The sequence below is a fragment of the Zonotrichia albicollis genome, chromosome Z (genome assembly GCF_047830755.1).
Source record: "Zonotrichia albicollis isolate bZonAlb1 chromosome Z, bZonAlb1.hap1, whole genome shotgun sequence".
NCBI classification, from domain to species: domain Eukaryota; kingdom Metazoa; phylum Chordata; class Aves; order Passeriformes; family Passerellidae; genus Zonotrichia; species Zonotrichia albicollis.
In genome coordinates this window covers 4,970,001-4,997,618 of record NC_133860.1, presented here as the reverse complement: position 1 = coordinate 4,997,618, position 27,618 = coordinate 4,970,001, and the positions used below count along the sequence as shown (strand labels likewise).

The following is a 27,618-nucleotide window of genomic DNA, read 5'->3' as shown; positions in this document are numbered from 1 at the left end:
TGTATCCTTGAGGCTCTTGGAAAGAACTATACCCCTCTAGTTTTCCCTTTTTCTTGGGTTCTTGAGGTCATAACTACAAATTTGGTGTAGTCTCAGGCAACAAGAATAAGATGCTCTGCTAGGCACCCTGTTCTGCCAACATTTCACACAACCAGGATAACAACGTTGGCTCTTTCCAGACTCCTGAATGCCAGAAAGAGCTGATCAGTCAAGGTAATGTAATTTCCCAAAGTTTGTGTCCCTTTTCCCTTTGGTTGGTGCCAGCAACAACTTCATATCCTTAGCTCACTCAGACACAGACAAGAAAAGCCTGGTTTCCTTAGGAGAAAGAAAGCACAAACCAGTAAAAGCCACTGGTAATCAGAAGCTGCTAATTATACAGTGTGAATTATTGAAATTTATCAAGAACGTTGAGGTGATCTAGATCTCAATTCCATTCTGCAACGAGTTTTGGGGATTTAAGTTCTTGTGGTTAAAATCAGTGGGAAGAGACATACCTAAATAATGTGGTTGATTCTGGCTTTTATTTCTATTCTCATACCCTGTTTTCTAAGAGTTAGTAAGAGTCAGATGACAACAAATATTTTATGGATCCCGACTCAACGTTTTTACAATAATGATTCTGCCTCAGCAGCAGTCATTTTAAGACAGAAAAATCTGAGTTTCTTCTTCTCCTGGACAGATTCTGCTCTTCATTGACTATGACAGAACATAGTTTTAACTAATTCTGTATCACCTATTGTAAACTACCTCAGTATAGGAAAGGACTTATTTCAAAACAGTTTGTTGCTGGTTTAAAATTTGATTGTATAGATCTGCACAGAAAGTAAAGACTCCTCCCTTTGTGAGGAATGAGGGAAAATTTTTAGAAGAAATTACATAAAGAAAATATGATTGACAAACCAGTTATTAAGATAAAGCTGAAGGACAACTTGAACAGGAGTTTCCTATGCAAAAGTGATGTGCTCTATAATCTGTACGGAAAAAAAGTACATTAAAACACTGAAAAAGTTTCAGAATGACTGATTTATCTAAAAGATTTATCTTAGTTATGTACACAGGAGGTACTTATTTTTTAATAATAATGTTGGCATTGATACTTTTAACAGCAATTTTTGTATAGATGCTCAATGCTGTTTAAACAATCTGAGAAAAAGAGGACTTTTTTTCTGCATACTATAGCATTTTCAGGTTACTTTGGATTTATTATTTGAGACACTGCTAGTGAAAGCATACCATTTTAAGTTCCACAAGACTAAGACATCAGAAGCAAAAGATGGGCTGAGTTCAGAAGCAAAAAGCTTCTGAACTCAACCAATAAAGTTTTCAGCAATCAAAGCATAACCAGTGGTCTAGTAAACTAAATTAATAACTTCACAGCTTCACAGTCTAGTACAAAGATTCAACAGGATTCTATAAATGCAAAAAGAAATGAGCTAGAATGAGTTATATATAGACTGCCACTTCCTTTATTACCAGTTCAAAAAGAAAAAAAAACAAACAAACCAAAAAGTGTCAGGATAAACTGGGTTGCTGTACACTCTGCTAAAACCCTAAATAAGGTAAGAAAAGCACATATGTGTAAGGAGTCTGGAGGAGTCCTAAATGCTTAGAAGAAAAGCCCTTTCTTCAGAGCATCTGCTTATTTTTCTCCCTTGTAACTAGCCTATATTACAAACACCTCAGACCTGGCTCCAGGTGTGTACATGGAATATCCAGCTGAAGGAGCAGTACACAGTTGATCTCCTTAGGATTTCAAATTGACTGGGTCTCTGAGGTTTAACCTCTACTGCCTGGCTTGGATTAAATTATAAGACAGGATGCTGCATTTTCAGCATGAAAGGTGACAGTCTCAGGCAGCTGTTGCTTTCTGTAATTTCACTGAAGCTAAACTGAATGCACTTATATAGAACATTGTTAAATTATTTGATAGAGAGGGGGTCTTCCAGTCAGAGTTTACATAATTATCTACACAAGTGTACAGAAATTACACAAGTGTACAGAAATGAATGGACATTAGTCTGGAAAAATCAGACTATATACCTCAAAAGGCACCTTAGGCTGAATGCATTCTCGTTTGCGAAACAGATTGAGCTGGAGACGTGCAGGAAAACTTGAACTTCGACTTCCCACTGTGAAAGCTGGTCACCTACAGCAGGTAATTCTATATCAAAATAAGTGGTCTGGTTCTTTGGACTTGTTGTTCTCCATCCCTCTGAAAACCCTTCCTCTTGATCATTATATATACAATTAGACATGAAGGGAAGAAAAGATTAAAACTGTATGATGTGAAAAGGCCCTAGTACAATGTTTATGCAATGCAAAGCAATCCAAACAAGGCTGCTCCTGGGCCATGCATTGGGCAGAAACGTGGAGGGAGTGAACTCATATTTTGGTCTGCCATTTTTTCCAGCATGGCTAGTGATAGGAGTTGAAAGGTATATAACATTTTAATAGTTGGAGCCATTAGGTATATAGAGATAAGCAGTATGCACACTGTGAATACAATATGACATTCTGTTGCATTCAAAAAACAGGTTAAATTTACCAATGTAATATCACAGTCATTAATTGTTAAATACCAGGTTGGAGTGATGCAGCAATTGAAGCCTTATCAACTATGCCAGATCCTAACACCTAGACATTGCAAGGTCTGCAGTTATGATGGACTACCTGAGTCGATAACACATGGAATTGTCTAAACAACATTTGCATATTTGTGTAATTATTTCCTAAGGTTAATTAGCTCCTGCAAAGCAGCTTGCCCTTTGAGACTGCTTACTGTGACAGGTTCACGTATTTTGTGTTTCAGTGCCAAATTTTACTTATTTCTTTGTTTTTTCCTTTTTTATTTTTTCCCTCCGAAGTAGACTGTTGCCAGAAAGTCATAGGCCTTGAGGCCTTGAATCTGGAGGCATTGAACCACTATTACCTTTACTGAGGCAGAGCAGCTCAGATCCCCATCTTGAACTTCTAATACATCAAAATAAAAAAGTCACATAAAGAAAAAAAATAAAGACTACAAAATTAAGTTTTCAGATCTGGTAACCTTCTACTTTCAGGGATTTTTTTAAATCAAGAAGTAGGAATCACATTTTTCTGAGACAAGGGAAAGCACACAAATAGGGAAATATGCCATACAGCTTTTAAAGAATTTATTTGAAGGTGATTTCTCTAATTACCATTTATCACAGCAAAACAATTTCTCCTTCCAGCTAGATAAGCTACTACAAACAAGTATGGTACATGAGTTAAACACGGGAGAACAGAATTGCACACCGGCCGGGAGGCCAGAAGGATACAGAAGGCTCTGATCTCCTGTCCCTGGAGATGCTAGATCTTACCCACCAGTAATATCTTGACAGTTGTGCACAGCTTGTCCCATTGCCTCAAGGAGCCTTGGGGCAGGTAAACTTTTGCAATTCACCCCAACTCTTCCAAAAAATCATGACACTTAAATTCATATAAGTATAAAAATATCCTGTTACAACAGCACCTTTCATGAGTCCTAAATGATGCTTATCCCCTGTTGAATTTTTCTCACTCATTTTGCACATATTTGCCTTACATGAGACAAAAACTTTTTCACTAGGGAGAACAAAATGAAACTATACAATGGGTTACTACCACCAGAGCAGCTCCAAAATTTCCATGCAGGTCGTGGTCTAAGAGGCTTTTGTCATGGTTCAGGAATGTTACTCCCTAATTTAGTGATACCCCCAACCAAGACTAATCCAAACCAGACACTGCTCCTCCCACTGCTCTTCTGCTCTTTGTGTCTGGTGGGAGACACAAAAGACAGAGGTTATGGGTTGAAATAGGAAGAATTTACTGGAAACAGTAATGAAATAAGAAAACAAACAGTAACAGTAACACTTAATAAGAAAGGTACAGAAAAAAGAGGGTGATTTACAGGCAAAAAATGCTCATGAGCCCAAGCTGACTCAGTGTGACCCACAAATGAACAAAATGGCAGACAGATCCTTTTCACTCATGCTCTTCTTCCTGACCACGAGCCATTCCCCTTCCTTCTGGGAAGCATTTCTGCCCTGACAGTGACAAGAGGTGATACAGAATAATAATCTAGACATGCCCACATGGCTCCAGACTCTGTCCTCTCACAGTTACTGTGAAAAAATTAGCTGTACTGGCTGAGAACCAGGATAGCTTCAAGGGCAATAAAGCTGAAACACAAGCAAAAATCCAGACAGTATGTGATTTTTCCTCCATAGCAAAGACAGTGGCTATGGCATTACAACCACAGAGGAGGATTAAAGAGAGGATATAAACTGAAAACAGGAAAGGAAATATGCACTTTGTATTAATATATTTCTGCAGCATGAGTACATGAAGATATGACTTGAAAGTGTCTAGACCAGGACATTTAACCAGATTTTGACTTTAACTGAGAAATTCCAGTGTATTAGGAAGCATCCCATCTACCTGAAAATCTTTTTTACCTTTTCAATCACAGAGTTGAGAGAATTCTTGCACAGTTATTTGGGAAAGGTTCCCTACTACAATACAAGAGGTGATCCCAGGAGACAGCGGGGATCTTTTATTAACAGTAGGAATTGTATTTCTGCTTTACTGACTGACAAGAGGCAATGCTAATCTGTATGCTACATAGATGGAGATATGTAAAAATGAAGATGGGTTGGCTCTTTCACAATTCTTACATAACTGGGCTTTCAGGAAGCATGGCTTTCAGGAACCATGCCATAGCAGTATCTTCTGTACAGGGGCAATTGCAGCTGTGTGAAACCAGACAAAAGGATGCTGCAGAAACAAGCACCAAGACCATCTCAGCAGCAAAGCAGTTGTGAGCGGGGGAGATAGTGGAGGAAAAAGTGACAATGGAGGCAAATTATACCAAATCTTAAATCTGACATGTATCTGAAATTCAGTTTAGCAGGTCATGTAAAGAACACAGGAAAGCAAGGATGATGAAGATTGGGCAGTGAGACAACCAAGTTATTTTAGTTGCTGTGTCCTGAGTGAGACAACTTAAGAGAAAATAAGAGAAGAGATGAAACCATAGACAGTTGATGCTCTGGCCTTGAAAGTCTGAATAGAGGACACATTTCTTTCCTCCCTTATGGGCTCTGCATGGATTTTACTTGCATACTTTGCCATATTAAAACCACAATATTCAGCAGGATTTGAACAGCTGTGCAGAGTGGGTTCATGGTCACCAATGTCTGGTGTAGCTGTATGAAACACAGAACATTGTATCTGCATTGCTTCAATACTAAAATCATGTAAATGCACGAGTGATGTTATTTTATTCAGCATCTGTATTCAGAAATTCCTTACTTATGACTTTAGCAGGGATTGAATCATGAATCTTCAGATGTAAAAATGCCATACTCTTGCACTTGCAGGAAGAAGGGGTGAAATAAAAAATTGTACTATCTTTTTAAGGGCACTTTCTGAGGTAGGGGCGGCAAGATACATACTCTGGCAGCAGGCAGCAGCCAGTTTTGAGACAGAAGGAGAGACCAGGTATCACAACAGCTAAGTCTGGTCATTTGTGGAGTTGCAGGATACAAATAGCACAGCCAAGGTTGTTATCTGGCACATGCCTTCAGAAAGCAATATGGGAAAGTGACTTGAAGTTGGTTTTTTTTGTATTACAGATCTCAGTTTATTCCCAAATCTATTTGAGATGTTTCTGTTTCAATTTCTTCTACCTATTTTGTGAATTGGGCTGGTCATGGAAGTGCTCCCCATATTGCTTATGAAGACCCTTATGAAGTAACGTTGTATGCACAGAGTCAGCAGCACAAAGGAAGACCAGAAATCTTACATTTTGCAGTTAAATGTTCATGATACTGAATTAGATAGTCACACCACCAAAACTGCCAACAATTTATCAGGAAAGCTTGCAATCTCAACAGTCCTGCTAAAACAAGAAGTATTCCATGAAACATGAAATATTTGGCATCTCAAATAGCCAAATAAAAGATGTAAATCAAAAATGCATTCAGTGGACTGATACAAAATTTAAATTTCCTCCACCATGCCAGAGGGGATGAAGAGCTGGTTTGGGACGAAGTGGTGCTAACGTGCAATGACATTCATGGCATGACAAAGCATTTTGCTATGGTACAACTCTTGAGATTATGCTTAAAATTACAAGTTTTAGCTAATGTAAGACTGATGCCTAACCACGGTTTTTATGCTTTGTGTTTGGGCTCCTCCCCAGGGCTCCTGCTCTCCCTAGCTCCCACCACAATTACCACTGAAGATGACTTCAGATCCTGTCCCACTTTCCCCACTTCAAATGCAAGCTGAGCTTTCCCTGGTGAGAGTGGTCAGGAAATAAAATTCAGACTTATGCTATATATATATATGTGCAACAGAGCAAGCTTGGATCCTACCATGCTAGGGCTGGGGCAGCAGGAGGGAGTTACTTTTCTGCTTTATACTCCAGCTTTAAGGCACACAAGAGAAAAAAAAAAAAAAAAAAAAAAAAAAAGGCAACTCCAAGACACAGCATTTTCTCCAAAAGCATTTTTCCAGCTAAACCCTCAATCACTACAGCTCCGAACCAAAAACCTAAAGCAACTTCTGGATTAAAAAACCCGAAACCACTCTCATATCCTGTTTCCAAGGTGCTCCAATCACCTCTGCCTGGTGAGGAACAAGCTGGAAATCAAAACACTTTCCACTCTCTTGACCACAGGCCCTGCCCCCAAGCCTTCACTTAAAATATTTCAACAGTTCTGAAACCTGCTCAGCAATGCCCTGAAACCACAGAGCAACACAGTCAGTGCCCACAACTGCTCTCCAGAGAGGTGCCAGTGGTCTCAGCTGCATTACTGCCTCACTGGTTTAATACTATACTTCCTTTCTGGCAAATGTGGGACTTCATAGGAGGCCTTAAGAGCACCACCATGTCAGAAGCATGTAGATGTTACATGATATATGAGCATTTTTAGGAGGCTGGTGTTGCAGATGGAATTTCTTATATTTGCACTGGAACTGAGAGTTAAACAGGGTGAGTTTGGAATGAATCTGTGCAAAAATAAAGAAAGCAGCACACGTTATCTATGTCCTTCACTCTGCAATGACTCAGCCTCTCTGCATGGCAAATACCTTCTGCTTCTCTATTCAAATGTTCTCCTTACTTCTTCAGCTTTTTATTTGGAAATTCAAGTGGCTTTGTAACCTGAAAGGGTTTGCTGTTTACAAAGTAAATCCTGGATTTCAGGCTTAATTAAGTCTCAAATATTATTATATTGTCTTTAATAAAGTATCTGCTTGTCAGCCAGAGTAAGACAATTTTATCAGGCAGTTGTTCAAGTCTGGGTTTTCCCATTATTACTTCTGTTGGAGTCTGGCAAGTCTTGCCATCACCACCCAACTGTCTTCTAGTAAAGTGCAGGAAAGGAGATCAAAACCAACAAAAAATCAGGCAAAATCAGTTATTCAGTGGCTCCTAATTATGACCTCCACCAGTAAGTTAATTAAGAGAAAAACGTAAGTAGACACAAATATCATATTAGTCTTTTTTAGTCTGGGCGCAGGAAAATTGCTGACTCACTGAGATGAAAAAGTTGCAGGAGAAGAAAATAAATAGGAGGAAGGAGGGTAATTAATCAGAGGAGGTTTTACTTAAGAAAAAAGCCAACTGCTTTCCCTTTTAGCTCTCTGACAGACATCTTGATTTTTGGGTACTTTTTCCCTTTTCCATATAACTTGCAGGATTCCAGGTGGACTTATACATTCTAATTTAAGTAACAACTACAGCAGTTTGGCCAAAGATATTCCAATTGGTAAAAATACTCAAAGACTGCAAAGCTGCATTTCAGTACTGTTATGGATACCTACATTTTACATTTTTTAATGTCTCATTTTACTTTTTTCTTTCCAAACTACTCAATCTCAGGGACTGAGATTCTGCCCACAATGTATTTCTGCCTAAAACATAATAGACCAAAACAAACAATGACTTTTGTATGATCAAATTATGGGAAGAAAAGAGTATTTCCTAAACAAACCATCAGATTGTATCTTCACAGATAACCTCCTTAGGAGCCATGTTTCTGGCAATTAAGAGATTAATTGTGAGAGCAAATAAATAAAAATGAATACAATACTTTTATAAAAAGAACTATCTTCATAAGACACAAAGAGATCATGCCAGTCATTTAACTGATTACACGCATTTTTCTCAACACTAAAAGCAATTCCTTTGGAAATGAATGCACCTGAAACATTCAAAAACTCCCAATGGAAGTCATGTAGAACTGTTATTTTTCTGTTTCCTATAGTATTCAAAAGCCTATTTATTATCCTGTTCTTTCAATCTGTTTATATGCCGTAATGAGAAACAGATTTTTTTTTAAACCATGCTATTGCAAGAAAAATACCATTTTTGCCAAGGAAAATGCAGCTTTCCCCACCACAGGAAACAACGGATCTACACAAACTTCAACACATTTAAGTAAGGTAACAATTTAGTATTTTCATTAACAGCTATGGTTTCAGAACAAACCTCAACTGTAAAATCTCTGTTACAGAGTTTATATCTTTTGTGCGAATTAAATGAAATGGAATGGCTTTGCTCTGTACTGTTCTTCACTTCTCCATCTCTATTTAATACATTCAAGAGCAGTTATTTAAGTGAAAGAAAGATTTAACAGGCTCAAAGCTATTTTATTTCTCTTAATAAAGACTGCAAAGTGCTCAGTGCTTTAAGTAAACTGATATACTACTTAATGCACAGTTACAAAGATTTGGTTAAGTGCCTTAATATGTAGAGGACTATAGTTAATTGTATTTGAAGGAACTGTCATTAGCTTATAATTATCTAAAGACAAACACAATCTGAAATTCAGATTTGAATCTTCTGTTGTTTCTCATTTGAATAAACTGAAAAGTTGAATGTTTAGCTATTTAACCCTGAATTCTGCTTCCTCATTTTCCTGTGCAGATGCACCTCTGTTATTTTTGTTTCACAATAATGCATCCTAGGAAATGATCTTTCATCCCAATGAGTTGCTACACAACCTCAGAACTTGCCTGTCGTACCTCTGTCTTGAACTCTGTGATTCCCTCGTGTTGATTATTTCATTAAAACAGGCTCTTTTCCACACAGATTAGCAAGGCCATTCACATTGCAGTAGTGGTGCATTGCAGTCGTCAAAGATCATTAGATATTAGATCAACAGCAATTTTCTTCTAACACATTGCAATTTTTTTTAACAACTCAAAACATCCAATTACATAACAGACAGCTTGGCTGTATTTTAAATTAGCACAGATGCTAAAGCCAGGAAATGTAATTCTCAGGATATCAGAACAAAAGGTTCAAAGTAAAAAAGAATTCTTATAAACCATAAGATTATCAGGACTAGACTGTCACACTGTGACCTTCCTGGCGTCTAGCTAATCTGACAATATTTGGCAGAGCATTGTTTCAAATCAATAACTAATTAACGAAGTACAAAAGAAGTTGTACTGTTTTTGAGCCTCCTTGTTAAAAATGGCTTTTGGTTGCACATGGGCAGAAAGGTCACTTTTATGACATCTTCAGGAGTCTTTCAACACCTTGCCACTGTCAGATTAAATTACTTTTAGCAATTAATTGTCATAAATTAAAACAGAAGCACATTTGTTACAGCAGGTTGTCATAATGACATAGTGAGCAGTTGTTTTGATATGAATTTTTCCCACCGACCCTCTATCATATCTTAATTTTTTTGGTTGACCTAACTGGAAAATTGGAAGCAATCTTGTAACTCAGGTGGCATAGTCCAAACATTGGGTGTTGAGATTACAGACTGAACAAAAAGAGAACAGAAATTCCAGGGATAAATGAAGATCCTGTGAATATGTATCTTATATAAAATATGTAATCTATGTCTATTTTGCTGTGTGGAATAAGAAAAACCCTCAAAAAATCATATGGATACTACTTTTGTTACTGTTACAAATAGGCCTTGATGCCACATTAATCCATTATTAGAAAATACCATTTGTCTGACATATTTTAAGACAAAGATTAAGTGTATTGGAACACCTGCAGCCTTCCCTCATTCAAACCATTACTTAGTTTTGGAGACAAAGATCTTTATTGAGATTTAATGAAAAAAATTTCTGGGTTTTTTTAGTTCCTTTTTTTTAACTCCTCTATATGCCAATGTCCATCTTACAAATTAGTTCTCTGACATTTATCATCTCAAGCTTGAGTTTGCTAAAAACCATTACAGAGGATGAAAAAAGACAACAATTCTAACAGAAGTTCCCTGGGTAAACAGGAAAAAAGGACAGACTCCATTCTGTGTTGGAGAAGAAAGAGATTGTGCAGAAGAATGGATCTGGGTAACTGCAGGATCTGTTCTTATTGGTGTCAGCATTAATGCTGTAACCCCTATAAGTCTCTGGGTAACTTGTCTCTAGTTCTGGTTGCCCTCTAGAAGCTGATTAACCAGATCTTCAGGCTAACTGAGATACTGGAAGAGCTAGCTCTGACAGTTCTTATAATGAGCAGCAGAGCACTGTTTAACAATCTACGTCGACATATTTTTCTATTTTTGTTGTTAGCTCTATTACAGCAAATGTTTTTATACAAACATATTCTAAACCTTGAATCTTGTTAAGTAATAAAGATGAAAATGAGTGGTAAGAACTCACAGCTGCCAGGTACCAGGCATCTTAGAAATTCCTGTGATCATGTTCATTCTATCCGAGTGCAATGACCAAACACTCCAGCAGCATGGACTTGTTTGGAGGTCCAGCATTCTCACAAAACTGGACAAAAGTTTTGTAAGTAATTTGTAACTCTTCATGAACATGGGCATAGGTGTCAGAGATGAAGAGAAGCAACGTTTCTGTGCAGGGGCTTCAAGGCAACATGTAGTCAATGCACTGGCCTGTAGCTAAGCTTTGCTAAACAAAGTCTTCTAAGAAGCAGTTCTGCACAGGCTTAATTAAACCACTCTTTGCTAATGCTTTAATAAAGGACAGACTTCTTAATTCTGTCATGTCTACCCACTCCTAAACATGCACTTTGCAAATGCACATGTCACAGGGTGTTTTTAGTCTGAAACTCAAGAACTGCTTTATAGTTGAAAATGAAATCTTGTGGACTCAAATTAGCAAGGTACACAAGATCCTGATGCAAATATAACAAAGGAGAGGGAGTAGGAAGGATGTGGGCACTACTTGTATCTTCCCCATTATTCCAGAATGGCCATGCTAATAACATCTGGACAACATCTGTGAAAAGACTCCTACTGCTGTTCTGGTTGAATGTCCTTCAGGCTAATTCAATATAACAATCTGTCTTGGGGAAATTCTTGAGCTCTGAAGAAATCATGAATATTTGAATATTTGCTCAACACCCCAGGGTTAAAAATGCCAAGAAATATCAGTGCCTGTATGTTGGGGTTTATATCTTTCAATATGCATTTCTGTAGCAGTACATGTGCAAGATCACATTGTTTTAACCATGCTGATAGCTTGGTAAGCTTCTGGTCTAAATCACCTACCCCTCCTAGTGTGGATGGCCAACCACAACCTCAGTAGTACTAAATGCTCTGAGACAGTGAAATTTGCCTCTCCACAATGTCCACAAAGTCTACTCATAGATCAAATACTTCTTTGAGGGCTGAGTTGAAACTTCATAATGTCAAATCACTGAACTACAGCAGCTGGAGAGAACATGTGAGGGTCACCTAGTCCAAAACTATGCTCAGAGTGCTTTCTGCCAGGACTGGTCACAACTGCCATACCTCATACTTTCCAACAAAAGCAAGAAAGTGGGAGCTCCATAGTTCTAATGTCGCCAAAGTGAAGAAACGTACGTTGTGAAAGCTCCTCAAATCTTGATTTAAAGGGATTTGCACACACTCCAGAGGAGTCCTGAAGATGACTACAGCACTTTGGACATGAAATAATTTCTGTTATTTCCATGCCATAATGTTACCTTTCCAAATTTGTATGCTCTGTGGACCCACAGTACAAGAGAGGCAGGGGTCTTCTTTTGCCATCTGTCTTTGATAGTCTAGCAAAGCTGAACTCTACCTGGTCACTTTATCTTTGAATAGAAACAGCTCTATTCATGGTGTTCTTAGAAAATGATGTCATGGTTATTTACCACCAGTGTAACAGAGTAACAATAATGTCTCAACTTCTGCTCCAGTGACAACACAGTTTGGCACCCACCAGAGAAAAATCAATTTATGCATCAGCCAAACTATAAGTCAGTTAGAGTAGCTCAAAATAGAAAGGGAAAGGAAATAGTAAAATAACATAATAAACTAACAGCAAACAGCAGAAAAAAGGTATTTAAGACAAGTGGTCTTAAATCAATCAAATGTTGTTATTTAAAGATCTATCACAGCCATAACTCATTTACTCACTTAAGGCAATGCATTCAGAGCCTGCATGCAGTCAGAGCAGCATGACATAACGCACTGAGGATAACTTCACACACGGTCTTCACTGATAATGGATTTAAAAGATAATCAACAGTCATTAAATGTAAGCCTACCTTTTTTTTGGAACCAGTGCAAGGGACACATGATAAATAACAAAATCCTGTCATCAAATGTGTTTGCTCATTTTTCAAACACGAAAAGAGGAGTAGCTAGAGAAGTAGAGAGATGTGCTACAAACTGGAATGTGTGAGGGCAGTGATGCATTCAAGCATAAGGCCACACCTGGAAATCATTTGAAATTACTTAGGCAGCCTAAGCTTTGCTAAATTTCTTCATTACTTTATTTGATAAATTCAAAAGAATTCCTCACCAAACTAGATCTCAAAGATATAAATATCTGTGATCTTAATGTCTACATGCAATTAAAGCTTCTCTTTTCCCAGTTTAAGAACCGAGTAGCTGTGACACAGTTAAGTGGTAATTGCCCACTTTTATAGGACATAGGCTGAACTGGCAAGATCCATGAAATTAGATTATTCAGTTACACAGCAGGTAGAAAAGACAGGAGATAGGAATGAAGGAACATCTGCAAGGAAACACCAGTCCAAAAGAACACACTGCAGATGCTTATGAAGTACCAGCTGTATTGCCTGAACTAAATACATTTTAAATCCCTTGCTATATTATATAGCTGGATACACTGATTAAATCTTTGCTTTTGGGAAAAAGAAAACTTTCCAGTCTCATGTATCCTACGTCTGTCATAGCCTGCATTAACTCAGAAGCCATCTTATAGAGTTCAGAGGACGCCAAACATGCAAGAATGTGAGTAGTTTTTGTGTGCTTTAGGTAGTGCCTGTGTGCACACACTTGCACGTGTACTTTCATGATAGTTTTCTCATGCCATGTTTTTACTAGAAGTACCAGACAAGAAGATCTCAAAGTGCTGCTTAAGACCCCAGAAAATCTTTGGTTTCCTCAAAACATACAACTCTTGGTAATTCTAAATGCACATCAATCTCACTTAGTAGTTTCTCTCCAAGCAGTGCCATCTATTGGGAAAACAAATAAAAATTCAAGTTTTACTTGAAAATATACAAAATACACCTCACTGGATATCGACAAATTTATTCTTGCCAAGCACTGATCAAAAAAGACAGAGAAAAAGAATGAGAATCAACTGTTAAACAACAAAAGTGTAGAACAATGACTCTGAACAGCATGCAGCCCATTCAGTGGAGAAAACCTGCTACCAACACCTCCAACCACAAAAGACAAAAGCATTTTTGATCAGTTTAGAATCCACTTTTATCCAGAGAGATAGAGAAAAAAACAAGGATTCAGCTGAGAGAGCAATGGGAAAACTTCTCAAAATTTAGATGAATTAATGTCTGGAGATAATTGTAAAACAGACTAGAAATGAATTCTGCCTGGACACTATCAAAATGAAGTTAATGGATCTGAAGTTAGTAAAACCTAATTCTGGGGGAGTGCTGATCTGATACGGAGTTCACTAAGTCATAGCAAGAACAAAAGGACAAAATGGTCTTCTAAAGACTCCCAATAAAGCATATTTCTTGGCCTGCAGAGTGATGGCAACAAACTGATTAAAAAGATCAACCTTGTTGTTCAAGATAAAAAGAATTTCAAATAACTTCACACAATATATAAATTCACAAAAAGTAAGCATTTTGGTTAGTAAAATCCTTAACTTGTAAAGATTTTAAAATTAAATTAATTAAATTAATTAATTGCTATAATACTTAATTTTTCAAATTTCATCCACCTATGAATTGCAGGCTAGAACCAGCATTTCCTCCTGGGCAGTTTATTCTACATTGTTCCATGCCGCTGTCTCCTCCACTATTTCTAGTCTCCCTGGCAGCTGTCACTGCTGCAGGCAGCCAAACAGCCTACACAGGACCCACTAGATTTAACTTAGTCCCATAAGCTAGAATTCTTTTCCCCCTTCATATTTTTTCCTGAATTTACACTTTGTTTTCTGTAGCAGATGAGGTGAAAAAATCCTTGAACTTACTGTGCATCCTGTACCCCAGCTCCCTGTCTGCTGACACTCAGTTCCTAGACTCCATAAATGTTTTTCCGATCTCCATGCACAGCAGTACAGCCCTCATATCCTCCTCTCTAAAATAAATAAATATATTTAATAAATTAAATAAGTATTTCTAGAGGGATTTGATGGGGTGGGATGTCTCCAAAGAAAAGGGTTAATTTGCAATAATGCCCTTCATCTTAAGATAGCTACAAATATGTACCTTAGGAACTAATTTTTATCACCCCTCACTATATTAAGTGTCTTATGGCTGACCAAGAAAAATTCATGTGAAGAATATTCAAGTTTTGCAAAAAGGGGTATGCTGCCACTCAAGCTCCTGCTAAATTCCTTCTGCAAATTTTACCAAACACACTGAAACCTAGTAGCAAAACATGCAACTGTGTGCAGAAGGTTAGAGAATATTATCCTTGTTTTGGATATCAGCCACAATCCTCGCACTCTGTTAGATAAATGATAAAAGATACCAGCAAAGTGTAATTTGTCCTGGCTCAGAAGACCTAGAAGGTCTTTGCAGTCCTTTGCTGCAGTCAGTCTACAATCAAAACCAGGCAATATTAGCGTTCAAGATGTTTGAGTGATTTATTCACTTTTTCCTTCAACAAGTACATCTGCATTCTGCTGAGCCAGTTTTCTCCACCATTATCCCACAAACTAGCCACATTTATGAGGCTGAATGCCATCTGAGAGGAAGGAGGACTCTTCTGACTTGTGAGCGAGAATCTTTTTTCAGCACCATGGGAGGACCATACAGCTCATAGTGGGGGGGAAATGCAAGTTGGTTCTTTCTTTTGCAAACTTACATGGCTTGCCTCGCATTTTAGAAGCTGGATCTAACAATGGACGCATGTCATTACATGGCATCATGTAATGGATGTCTGAAAGACACCAAAGCTAGATGGTCCTGATTTATTCCTTTTCTTTGATTAAAACATACTTGTGAAATGCAGAACAAAGAGAGGGTATAGCAGAGAGAAGAGCCAGTGGTGTTCTTGAAGAGTTACAGGATTTCCCTTCACTGATTATCTGTGTCTCTGATTTCTCAATCAGTCAAGGAAAAGAAGACAAATAAAACTTTCCAGGATTACTAAATGCAAAATTTATTATAAGAATTCTTTATAATCTCAGGATTATTAAAAATACCTAAGTTAGCTGCTCATGCTAAATGGCCTATGCATAAATTATTGAACACTAGTTTAAATTCTCCACAGTTTAGCTATTTAATGTAAGATTCCTGTTCATTGTAGTATCTGTAGAATGAAACATGACATACGTATTCTTCCTGATTTACAGAAACTACTGTAAGAACTTAAAGCTCATCTGACCTTCAAGGAGTGATGTGGTAGCCTAACTGCAGGCGCTAAGTATCATGGTATATGTTTAGCTTCCAGCTGCTGGCCCAGAGTGGTGCAGGTCTCTAGCAGCATAGATTCTGCAAGACCAGATCTCTCCAGGTGTTCCTGGAGCACTCAAAATGTCACTACACATTTATGTTCAGCACTTGACCTGTAGTGTCTTCTCAACTCTGAATGCCCAGTGTCCAGCACTACACAGGGCAAGAACACCACCATGGTAGTTTCTAGGCAGTTCTCATGAGCTTTTTACTATCAGCATCTGATTTTGCAACTGCTTAGAAGTGAGACTTCTCCAGAACATAAGGAAGTAACAGGCTTTAAAAGTGGGCAGAGTAAACCATGTGGTATTTCAGATGTGTACATATAAAGTAATGCTGGCTGTTGTAAAAAGGGGAAAAAGAACAGGCATTGTTTGTTATACGAGGGGAAACAAAACATCAGCATGAGACTCTAGGGGCTGAAGTCCTGATGCCCACGTTTGACACCGACCTTCTTTGTGCTGAACATGTCCCTTACCTCTCAGGAGCTGTTTGCCTAGAGCTTGTCATTTTGTCTCCTCTGGTGGAATAAACAGCTTATTAGCTTTGTCTCAGCAGCAGGCTAATGTAGTCACACAGGCTTTGGACAAGAGCAGGCATGCACCTTGCCAAGTCAGAGGGTAGGTCATTGGCCCAGAGATGGCCACAGGGTGAAACCGGCAGCTGGTGGGACCGTGGCTATGTTGGGAAACGGCTCAATCCTCAGAGTGAAAGAAATCCATGGCTCTGAAAGGTCATCCCACACAAGCGGACACTCTGCCGTGACCTCCAGTCAGGCTGCGTTTCGTGTCAGCCACACTGAACAATGAGCAGAAATGGCACAACTGTGCTTGCACGCTTGCCAGGATTTCCTGTCTGCCAATAGTCACTGCTTACTCAACCGTGTATTAAAACAACTTTTACCACTTTTTTCCTAAATACTGACACAAATTATCCATATGTATCAGTTTTTAGTAAAACAGATTAACTGGCTGCACATGATCTTTTCATACTTAATCTCTCACAGAAGATAGGAAAAATTAATTATGAAAAGTATGCTACATCCAAACAATTTCATTAATATGCTGTTAATAGAAATGGCACTGCTATAGATTATGCTACAGTAAAAATAATATTTGTAATAAGAATTATTCAAGCAGATAAGCTCAGTGGGGAAAAAAGGACAAAATTCCTATCATACAGGCTTTGGAAAGGCTTATCCTTTTGTCCACAAAACCTGACCTCTTTAGTTGGTCTGATAAAAGTAATTCTTCCCACTTCTTCCTTGGTTGCCTCTTTGACATCCTTCAACTGTTGGGGCAACATTATTGCAAATTACTATCAAATGATGCAATTTATACTTTTTTTGCATAATATTACAGAATCCACTTAGTATACCTGTTTAAGTGGTGAATGCGGTTTAGAAGGGGGAAAACACTAATTTACATTTTTAAGTATCTTCTAACATGGAAAAGACACTGTCAGTGTGAAAACCAGTAGGGAATAGGAGATGGCACAGAATGGAAGGAATGATCATGCCACATTTAAGGATGCGTGATCTGTTTCCACAGAAAAAGGTTAGAGAGCAACAAATTCTCAGTTCATTTCAGTAACAAATGAAGACTGGCTAGGGTAGGAAGTTTCTGGGGGGAAAGCATTAGCCCATATGTACAGAGCAGCCTCTGGTGGTCTAAGAAAAAATGATAATGTTTATAACTAAGGATAGAAATATGTTTTTTAAAAGGATGTATGTACATATTTAGCTATTTTACTCAATCCTCCACTCAACACATTAAAAACCAGATGCTTTTAAAATGATCTGTCAATATGCTTGTTAAAATCTGAACAGTAAGAGTATTAAAATTCATATGCATTCATTAGCACATTATATAAAAGTAAAATGCTTGTGTTTAATCATTCCATAAAAGTATTATAGTCAATGCTGATTATCAAAAGTTTTTTTCCTGGTTTGCATTGCTAAAATTGAAATAAAATTTACAAGAATGTTACAGAATTGATGACATTTTCTGTCTTCACTTGTGAATTCAGTTGGCAGATGTTTTCAAGAACAAAAAAATCTGTCTTATTGCAAAACATATTAAGCAGGTTTTCCTGCCATAATGTTTGACATGATGTTTATTACCCAGACCAAATCAGTTCCTTTAACAAGCCATAATGTATGCCAGAAAGTACATTATTTCATAGTTAAGGAAACTTCCAGCATGAAACAGTAAGTACTTTGATCTTTCAAGAGCACTATGCTTAATGCATTACACACTGCCATAGTCATTTTCATTTATACGCATTTTGTACAAAAATACAGTGCAGTTTGGTATTTTGTATTTTGAGATTCAGCTTTTACACAGTCTTGAATACCCCAGCTATTTTTTTTACTATGAAAATAAAGAAAATACTTAATAATAATAAACATAATTACCAAGGAAGAGTTCTAATTCTCTGGTTCTTGGAAAATCCAGCTGCATAAGTGGGAACATCGACCAGACAGTTTTAATTTGTTCAAATGGCATTTCCTCATTAGATCACAACAGATCTCAGTGACCCTCTGACAACATAACTGAGGATATTTATTCCTTCTGCTTAACAGTCTGAAACAATTTCTCCAGCATATTTGACACAACCATGTTTTTCCTTCCATGTTAGATAAGTTAAAGCCTTCCTGTAAGGAAATTTTTTGTCTAGTCTATCCATGCTTTTTCCTACTTGGCAAAGTTGACATAAGGCCTGCTCAGGTTTTTCAAAACTCTTTGATGAGATCATTATAAATCTTAATATATACCACCCTTAAATATCTCTGTTGAGTGATGGCATGTTTTATGTCAAGAGCCTAGTGAGTCAAATGTATCCTGTACTATACTATACTATACTATACTATAATGTACTGTACTGTACTGTACTATACAGGAGGATTGTATCTGAATTGCCCTTTGAGATCACCCCAAACCACCACCAACACAGCAACCTGTGGAGGCAAGTCCCTGGGTGCAGGCAGAGAGCAATCCTGCAATATGGACTCAAGCATGGGAGGCAAGAAAATAGCAAATACGGCATTGCACCTCTTGCAATCACCTACAGATTAGCAGTTCTGACCAACAGAGTAAAAGGAACCCTACTGATGGTCCAGTTTTGTTTCATAAATTGATAAGCAAAGAAATTGCATTGGTTTGTCCCATAATACACTAAAGCAGGTATGCTTTTCTTTCTGTCTCAAAAAACTGTACTAGAGTCTACTAATTAAAAAAACCCCAAAATAATAATTTCAGAATACAACACCAAGCTCATCAGAAGACCCAATTTCAATTTACTGGACTGGGGAAGGAAACTACCAACCACACTTGCACTAAAACATATACTACTTTCCCTGATTTGAAGAAAATCAAATAAAGAAAACATCAACAGTCACCTTTAAGGCATGGAGCCGTGCAGAAAGGAAAATGGGATGGAACAAGAAATTTTATATTTTGGGGGGATCAAACCTACTGAAACCAAATTTCACATATCAAGAGGCAAGAGTCATGAGAAGGTAAAACTGCTATAAAGATTTTGAAAAAAAGGTTCACTTTCAACAAGGGAACACTGAACCTGTATGCTGACTAGACTACTTTTCAGACAAAACAGCAGCACTGTCCACTGGATTCTTTTAAATTAAAACCTTAAGTTAAAACCCTCCTCTTAAGGAGGAGGGTTTGGCTAGTGGATAGAATAGCATCTTATAAAACAGATGCAAACAGAAAACATGGTGCCTTGTTGGTGACTTTGAGTAGATATATATGCATTCCTTTGTTTCCCATACTCAAGTATTTTTCAAAAGACAATAAATATTTATGGCATTAGTGACAGTCTTGTATCCAAGTTACTAACCCTTTTAACTAGCCAGCACAATTATATTTCTTCTACAAAAATTGTTATGCTAAAAAAAGATTAGCAGGGGCATATTAAAATTTAAGATGATTCTAACATGTATCTTACTGGATTTTTTTCTGTTTCTCACCGCAATGACATACTTTTTTTTAGTTTGTTTTACCTTCACTGTGGAGTTTCTGATATGTTTTACTGTTGAATGAAAATGCTGACTTTCATAATAAGGGTTTTGGAAATTATATGACTCAGTCTGGAATGTATAATGCATAGTATGTACATGAAGCAGAATGTGCCAATGTGCATGTAATATTGTTTGTGCCCCCTGCAGAATTAGAAATCCTCCGGTAGCAGTATTATAATGATCCCATGCTGGTAGCATTACAAAGTGCAAAGGTTCACTGAGTCAGAAAAGGGCAAGGGACAGAGCTTCTTTATCATACCATTCTCAAATTATTCTAGCTTAAATATTTATTAATATATTAGCAAGTTTTCTCCTTTATCTGCCTTCAAAAGTTTAGCACAAACACAATGGATGGCTGCTCATATAAAAACAGTACATCACAGGGTAAATTTGCTACCACACAAGATGAACACTGGTATTTTCCATAATACACTATTAATTTGCCATGTGATAAAAACTATCAGGCTGTAACTACCGCTTCCCATGTAATGCATACATGTCATGTATGCATTTATAATATAATAAATAATAATAATGCATACATGACATGTGAAGGTAGTATGTTGCCTAAGCTTCACTACAAAGTCTTTTCTTATGAACACCTCTGTTTATAAAATGGTTTTAAAGAAGTCTTTCTTAAATAATTTCTTTCTTGGTAACATCAGTGAATTCCTCTGGGGTTTATCTGAAGTTTCCCTTTGAAATTAGAAAGAAATTTTCTGTAACACTTCCAAAGCATCATGATCAATAAATGACCAAAAATACCAACAGAATAAAGAGCCAGGAACTCTGTATAAACTCTTGAATTCCATCTCAGTAATGTGTTTGTTTTAAGCAAAGCATGCTATTTATTAGCCAATATAGGTAGTAAACATACGCATGCATCAATAAAGAAGGGCAAACAAAACCAAAAGAAACTTACTCTAATATAGATCTGCATAGTTTCTTTTTCTTTTTGTGGATTTCGATACTTTTCATAGAAGTCACGTCGCTTCTTGGTTTCCTTCTGGATTTTATCTTTTCTTTCTCTCTTTTCTGCAGGTTCATCTGAGATATCAGAAGACAGCGGTACTTGGGCTTTTGTCTTCTCAACTTCAATATAGTTCTCATTGGGATTCAGAACTATTACTCCATAGCCTTCCTGTTTTAGAAGAGAGTCACACAGACACACACAAACAAGAAGAAATGTGAAAAGGGGAATTTAATTCTTGAAAATGCTTTGCATTTACTTTAATGCTATTTAGAACTTTTTTATTTATTTCAGCAACTTCACACAACATCATTTATAGAAAGGTTTTTAAGCATATTCTGACATTAACAGGATATTGATGTGTGAATATGTATCAGTGCATGTACTTATACTCATACACATCCCTCAGCATCAGAAAAGTTGCCTGTTTTACCTTTAAAATAATTTAATATGTTGTTTTATTCATAAGCACTTTATATGACTTTTTCAGAAAACAATACAGGAACTAAAAGCAAAATGTTGCTTTAAGAACTCTACACAATAATGAATAAAAAGCTTTAAGCCCAGCCAGCAAAAACCTTTAAAATAAAAAGGATTGAGAGATTTTATATATAAAGATAGATACATTAAAGAAAGCATGTGAAAATTATTCACCACATTTTAAAATAGTAAAACCTTTTGTCTAGCTGACAATAAGCATACCATGCAGACGCAAATAGCAGCAGTAACAATGAATCAATACCAAAACTGATTCAGTGGTGTTGCTTACAAGTCAACTCTTTATGGTGGGTCTGACTATTTAGCGCATCTTTAAATCTGCTGTAAAAGTTCACTGGGATTATATTGTATATCCAACAAATGCAGAACAAATTTGTGGCCTGCAGGATGCTTTTGAGTGCATAAGGTACATTTTTTTTGCCTCGGGAAATGAGCTGGTTGAAAAAAAATAAATTTATGAATGAGAAATAAATCTTGAACAAACCAGCCAATCAAATGTTATGATTTTTAAATGATGGCAAATCACAGAAAAAATCATAATATTTACTGAAGATATAATTGCAAAGGGAAAGGGAAAAAGAGAAGCACATGCATTTAACAGATATGTCCCTAAAGTTAGTGTGAGCTCCCAGTCAAAATCAAGCTATCCTTTCGAAGTAAATTTTAATAAAGACTTACTTTCCAGAAACATCTATATTGATTATCTAATGGAACAGCTTTATTCCAGCTTCTCACTTGGTGCTTCATTTTGCACTCAGTCCTGGCATGAGGATCAAAAGAGGTCCCCCATACCTAGCTGCCCAGAGCAAACCAAGTCCACCCCAACAAAAGATACTTTATTTGGGCTTGCTTTATTCTTTTCTGTAGAGCCATTCACAAATCTTGTAGTTCATTGTGGCCACTGTCAGGTAGACAGACTGTCACTCACTGATTTTCTACAGTTGGACACACTTGACTAGCTATCAAAATCACATCCGAAGGGAGTTCCTACCCCTTATCCTTGTGCCCTTCTCCAACGTTTGCTGTAGCTTCTCCTCCCACCAAAAAACAAGTTAAAGGGCACAATTACACTCTGCTAAACAGGGTGAAATAGAGGCATTCAGGATACTACCTCTGGCATAAGCAATGTAGTAAAAAAGGGTCACAAAGAGAAAATTGTCTCCTTGTTAGATGCAGCACTATAAGGGGTCTTCTGTCACATGATTGCCTGGCCCTGCCTGCCATGAATTTAACTGGGATAGATATAAACAAAAAGCCAAAATGTAAATAAACAATAGGGAATAGGTGAAAGAAAACAGAAAGAAAAATTTTAAAATCTATTCACACCATGCCTGGCCATATTAATGCACAATGCCATACTATAAGCACATGAATTTTACAGCTTGGAAAATTTCAAAGCCCAAATTCATCATGGAGAAGAATGTGGCTTACAAATCTTCCTAAACTGCACATCTCAGATGAAAGGATAGTTTTTCAGCCTGCTACTGCTGCAGTTTTTGCAGTACTTGGCAGGCTGGTAGTTTTGGGGCTCTTCATCCTCTTGACTTGCTTGTTCTGAGCAGAGACTTCTGTTTATTAATTTGTTTTGTTTTCACAATGCAAAATTCATGTGTTTACTACAGACCTAGAAGTTTGAAACTCCATGCACTTCAACCTGATCACAAAAGAGTCACAAAAATAATCAGAGAAGTGAAATTTGTCTAAGTTATTGATCATGCAAATTAAAATTACATTACTTATTTGTCCCCTTTTATGAGGATACAATGACAATTTTTCATGTAGACAACCACAGGTGAAATAAGATTCTATTTTTAAATTCACTATTTTATAAATCAATTAAAGGATTTTTATTAAATATATTTTAAGCACTGCAACAACTCCCTTTATATTTTTTCACAAATTCTCCCAGACAGCTGGCCTTTCCTGACAGTAGAATTAAAATAATTAAGTAATAACTAAACTTATATTATTTCCCCCCTTCTATTATGGGAAAGCCTAAGTCTTTCCCTTTGGAAAGTAGTATCTTTTTGGACTGTTTTGCTTACATGATATGGTGTATCTCCCTTTCCCTTGTACTTCTGCATCCTAAATTTCAAGAAGAAAACAATGGCACCAGAAAGAAGATTTGAGAGTAACATATAAAAATCAACATAGAAAACCAAAATTACTGGTGAAATAAAGCCAATTACAACCTCTCTCATTCAGTCTTTATCTGAACATTTTCTACTGAAAATAAATACTCTGCTCTAAATAACATTAGTGTAAACAATATGGCTTTCAACTTCAATTAATTTAAAAAAAAGTAATTTTTGTGGGCGTAGCTACACCATTCAAGTTCAGTGCAATCAGAAAATGAAAAAAAAGGTGGAACACTAATGCAGTGAATTTGAGAAGCTTGCAAGTCAATGCAAACTTCAGAACACAAGACCACTAATATCTTAAAAAAGGCCTTTAGCAAAATTTAATGAGAAGATAGAGTCTTTGGCATAGGTGTTAACACAGCCAAAAATCACATTCATTAAAAAACATTGTTTAAAATGAAAGTCCTGCTCAGAGACACCTTTGCACGCAGGACAGCATTCATCTTTTTTTTCACAATAAACAGTCCTGCAAGCTAGAAAGTATTAAATATGCTATTACTAAGTATTACTTTGCTATTTGTTAAATCAGTGTCACTAAAAATACCAATTTCAGCCATGATGAGTTTACATCATTATTAAAACATAGCGACCTATGACTTAAGTAGCAATCATCTAGGAGGATTTCTAAATCTTGCCACACCCAGCGGTATTAAGTGGTATGCAAACATTAGGCAATGTAGTATTTTTCAACATAACAGCAGCTTTCAACGTCACAGTTTTCTCCTCTGTGACCAGTGTGCACACACAGAGAAACCACTCTATAAAAAGTTTTTTCATGATAAAAAGCTAAGCTTTAAGGACACTATCCCCTCATATCCATCAATCTTCAGCCATCAGTGTACCAGTGATAAGACCTTATAATTATGGCAGACACTGACAAATGGAACTCCCAGCCTCTAATCTACAAAATTACAGTTTCTCTCTAAGAATAAAGCACCTGATTAACATCTCTTCCCCTCACGTGGTAGTGCTTCAAGGTAAGTAAAATTTAATCTACACTAACTCCTACCATTCTTCAGGTTGCTGCTTCTGGAGGTTTGTGATGATGAAAGGAAAAGCAGGCTTACTAAGTCAAGAGTTGGAAAGAATCATGAACCTCAGTTACAATACATATACTACTAAGAGGGAACAAGGTAGAAGGGCCTTTTCCATTGTAATACATGAGCCAGAAATGGGGCAGTATGTTCTCTCTCTTACTGGAAGTTCAAGGGGGAAAGCTTAAAAAAAAGAACCTCAAAGTATTTGAGGTAAATTTCAAACAGTCTGAAATCTCCCCTGCCTGGCACATGAGAAATGAGCTGAAACCATTCAGATCTGCATATTAATCCATCAGGGCAGGACACAATATGTGACAAAGAGGTCAGAGCCAGAGAGGTATCTTTTGACCTATGTAACTATCTTTTTGGACTGTGAGCAAGGATTTAAAAGAGATCATTCTCCTATGTTTGATCAACCTGAATTTTCAAGTTCAGGTTTCTATTTGGACGGTTGGTAGCAAGATCAGAATTAATTCCTTGGGGAAATGCAACTCAAAGCACTCTGTTCTTAAACCTGCCTGTGGTTAAAACAGACACAGCAATGTCCATTCATCTTTTTGAAAGATGTATGCTCTGTTCATTTCCCATCTTTACTGTGAGAAGGGTACATCTATGTCGCTATTGCAACACTGTAGGTGCAACAGCAGGATGAGGTCATGACAACCAATCAGAAGTCACTAGTGAAGCGTTAAAGTAAACATAGCTGTTGGAGATGCAGCTCAGCTTGAAAAATGCCCCCTCCATTATTTGAGCAATTTTCTCAAGACGTGACCTGTGACTGAAACGCCTGAAATGTCAGTTGATTCTGCTTTCTGTTTCCACCCAATGTACATTTTGGCAACTGCACCCTGCTAACACTGTGATATTTCCATCCCAGATATACCTCAGCCGCCTGAATTCCAGCACTGTGTCCAAGTGCATAAAAATGCCATGCCTCTGCCAAACACACTTTGTCCCGCTAAGTTCCAAACTTAAAACAGCTCATCAGGTTAGGCAGGAAAAGAAAACGTACCACAAAAAGATTCTAGAGGACCACCTGTTGTCTATTATTTTTACATAGCACTTACTCATAAATCATAACACAGGGTAATTAATCAAGCTGTCAAAGAGAAGGTCAAAGGTTATGTGGGCGAGTCAGAAGGTCATGCATGGGCTGATAGAGGTCAGGGTCACACTGCATTCCTCATTATCAAGTTGGGATGAGAGACGGCCCAAGCAAACAAAAGTGAAAGCAGATGGAGAACTGAGTAGATAAAAAAGAGGAGAAAATTTCACAAACAAAAAGAAGTGGAAGAATGTGAGTTACCTTCAAACAAGGAGGAGAATAGCAGAAATACACTGAGATGTTTTCAAAAGACAGCACATAATACAAAGAAACTACAGTTTGATTATTCATATACATTTACTACAACTTTCAATTCACTTTTTTTTTGCAAATACTAAGCAATGCCACAAAAAGTGCATGGTAGTTTTGATTACATTGCACGTCTGAAGTCAATATTTTCAAGGTAAATTAGACAAAAGGAACTTATTACTGTGATTAATGCAGATGGATATGTAAAATTACTTCTAAATGCTTAAGCTCATTCCTTTTTACAGCTACAACCAACAGATATTCAATACAGAAGTTATAACCTGCTTGAATGATGTTTAAAGAACTGTACATTCATATACACGAATCTTTAAATACACAAAGCATAATAAAAGTCTTTCTAGATGACACAGCAGTTATAAAATATTCTGTCATTACACTGACCTGAATTAGATGCAGAATACTGTACAAAATTAGCTGTCACCCTTTCCTCAAAATCTTTGTTAATCTCATTTTGAGTGTTTGCAGCTTTATCAGCACATGCATCAATGTCAGCTCCTTGGTTACTGAACCGCTGTACTTGGAAGAAGATATAATTAAAATGTTTTGGCACAGAAAAGGTGAAATTGTATCTTTTCCTGGTCCCTGAAGAGTCTGTAAAACATGTAGGATATATTGACAAACATACACCCTTGTCTAGAGCCCTGACATCCTAGGTCACCCAGCTGCTATTTATTTCAAAACATTCACTTTACACTTACCCAAACTGCCACCTGCTGTGTAACTAACTTTTAATGGATATTGGAGCTATAGAAACAATAAACTCTCCATTTCCTCTCTCTTACTGCCTTCTATTTGAACACTGCATTACGTCCAAAGGTATTTGCCTGCAGAACTGTATTAATCTTGTTTCACAATCTTTATGCTGGAAATTATGCCATGACTATGTCTTACTTTACTATTTGTTATTTTGGTGCTAGTGCAGCTATACTAAACAAATCAATGCTCAAGGCTACAAAAACCTACCAGAAAAGCTGTTCCCATATTTTGAGTTTACTGTTGAAAAGTTTTGAAAAGAATTAATGTTTTACATCTCTATAATTAGCAACCCAAATATGTCTATGTGTTAGATCTGCAACCCTGTTTATGCCGTTTGTTCACAAGGTCAAACTGAATAAAAACATCCATGAATTAAAAGGATTTTTACATCCTCAGTTGTTTACTGTATCCTTTATAGGGAACTTCCATGCCTTCACAAGCACTAGTTTCACTAGGATTTGGAGCAGAAAATTATTTCTAGTGGCAAGTGAGATAGAAGAAACAATGCTATAGTATTAATTTAATTCTGTGAATTAACAGAAAGAACAATGCTCATGCTCAACTGCTTCAAAACATTGTTTATTAAACATCAGACCCATCCCTTTCTCCCTGATGCGAGATTTGGGCTATTTGTAGAAATGCCTGGAGACCGAATGGTAGTCAATCCACCCCAGCCATGCAGGCAGGGCTGCAAATAATCTGTCCACAACTGCCCAGGCTGTAAAACCAGATTCTGCTTTTCTTCACTAAGTACAAACATTTTTGGAGTCCATACATTCTCTGAAAGAATGAACCCACCAGTTTGCCCTCAAGATATTCTACAGGAACCCCATCTGTAAGTAAAGTCTGTACTCCAGAAGTTCATCCTCTCCCCCACTGCCTTAAAAAGCTATTTTAAACTCTTTTCCAACAAAAATTTCAAATGCTTCAGAGAGGTACAAGA

At 37.1% G+C, this 27,618-nt stretch overlaps 1 protein-coding gene across 6 annotated transcripts in view; it reads right to left on the bottom strand.

Moving 5' to 3' along the window:
- Positions 1–27,618, bottom strand: part of ARB2A (ARB2 cotranscriptional regulator A) — a 258,117-nt gene that overhangs the window by 106,512 nt on the left and 123,987 nt on the right. For all 6 annotated transcript variants that reach the window (XM_005489617.4, XM_074533519.1, XM_014268930.3 and 3 more), the window contains one exon: positions 20,821–21,039. In XM_005489617.4, the coding sequence (XP_005489674.1) occupies positions 20,821–21,039 (219 nt within the window). The remainder of the gene's footprint in view (positions 1–20,820; positions 21,040–27,618) is intronic.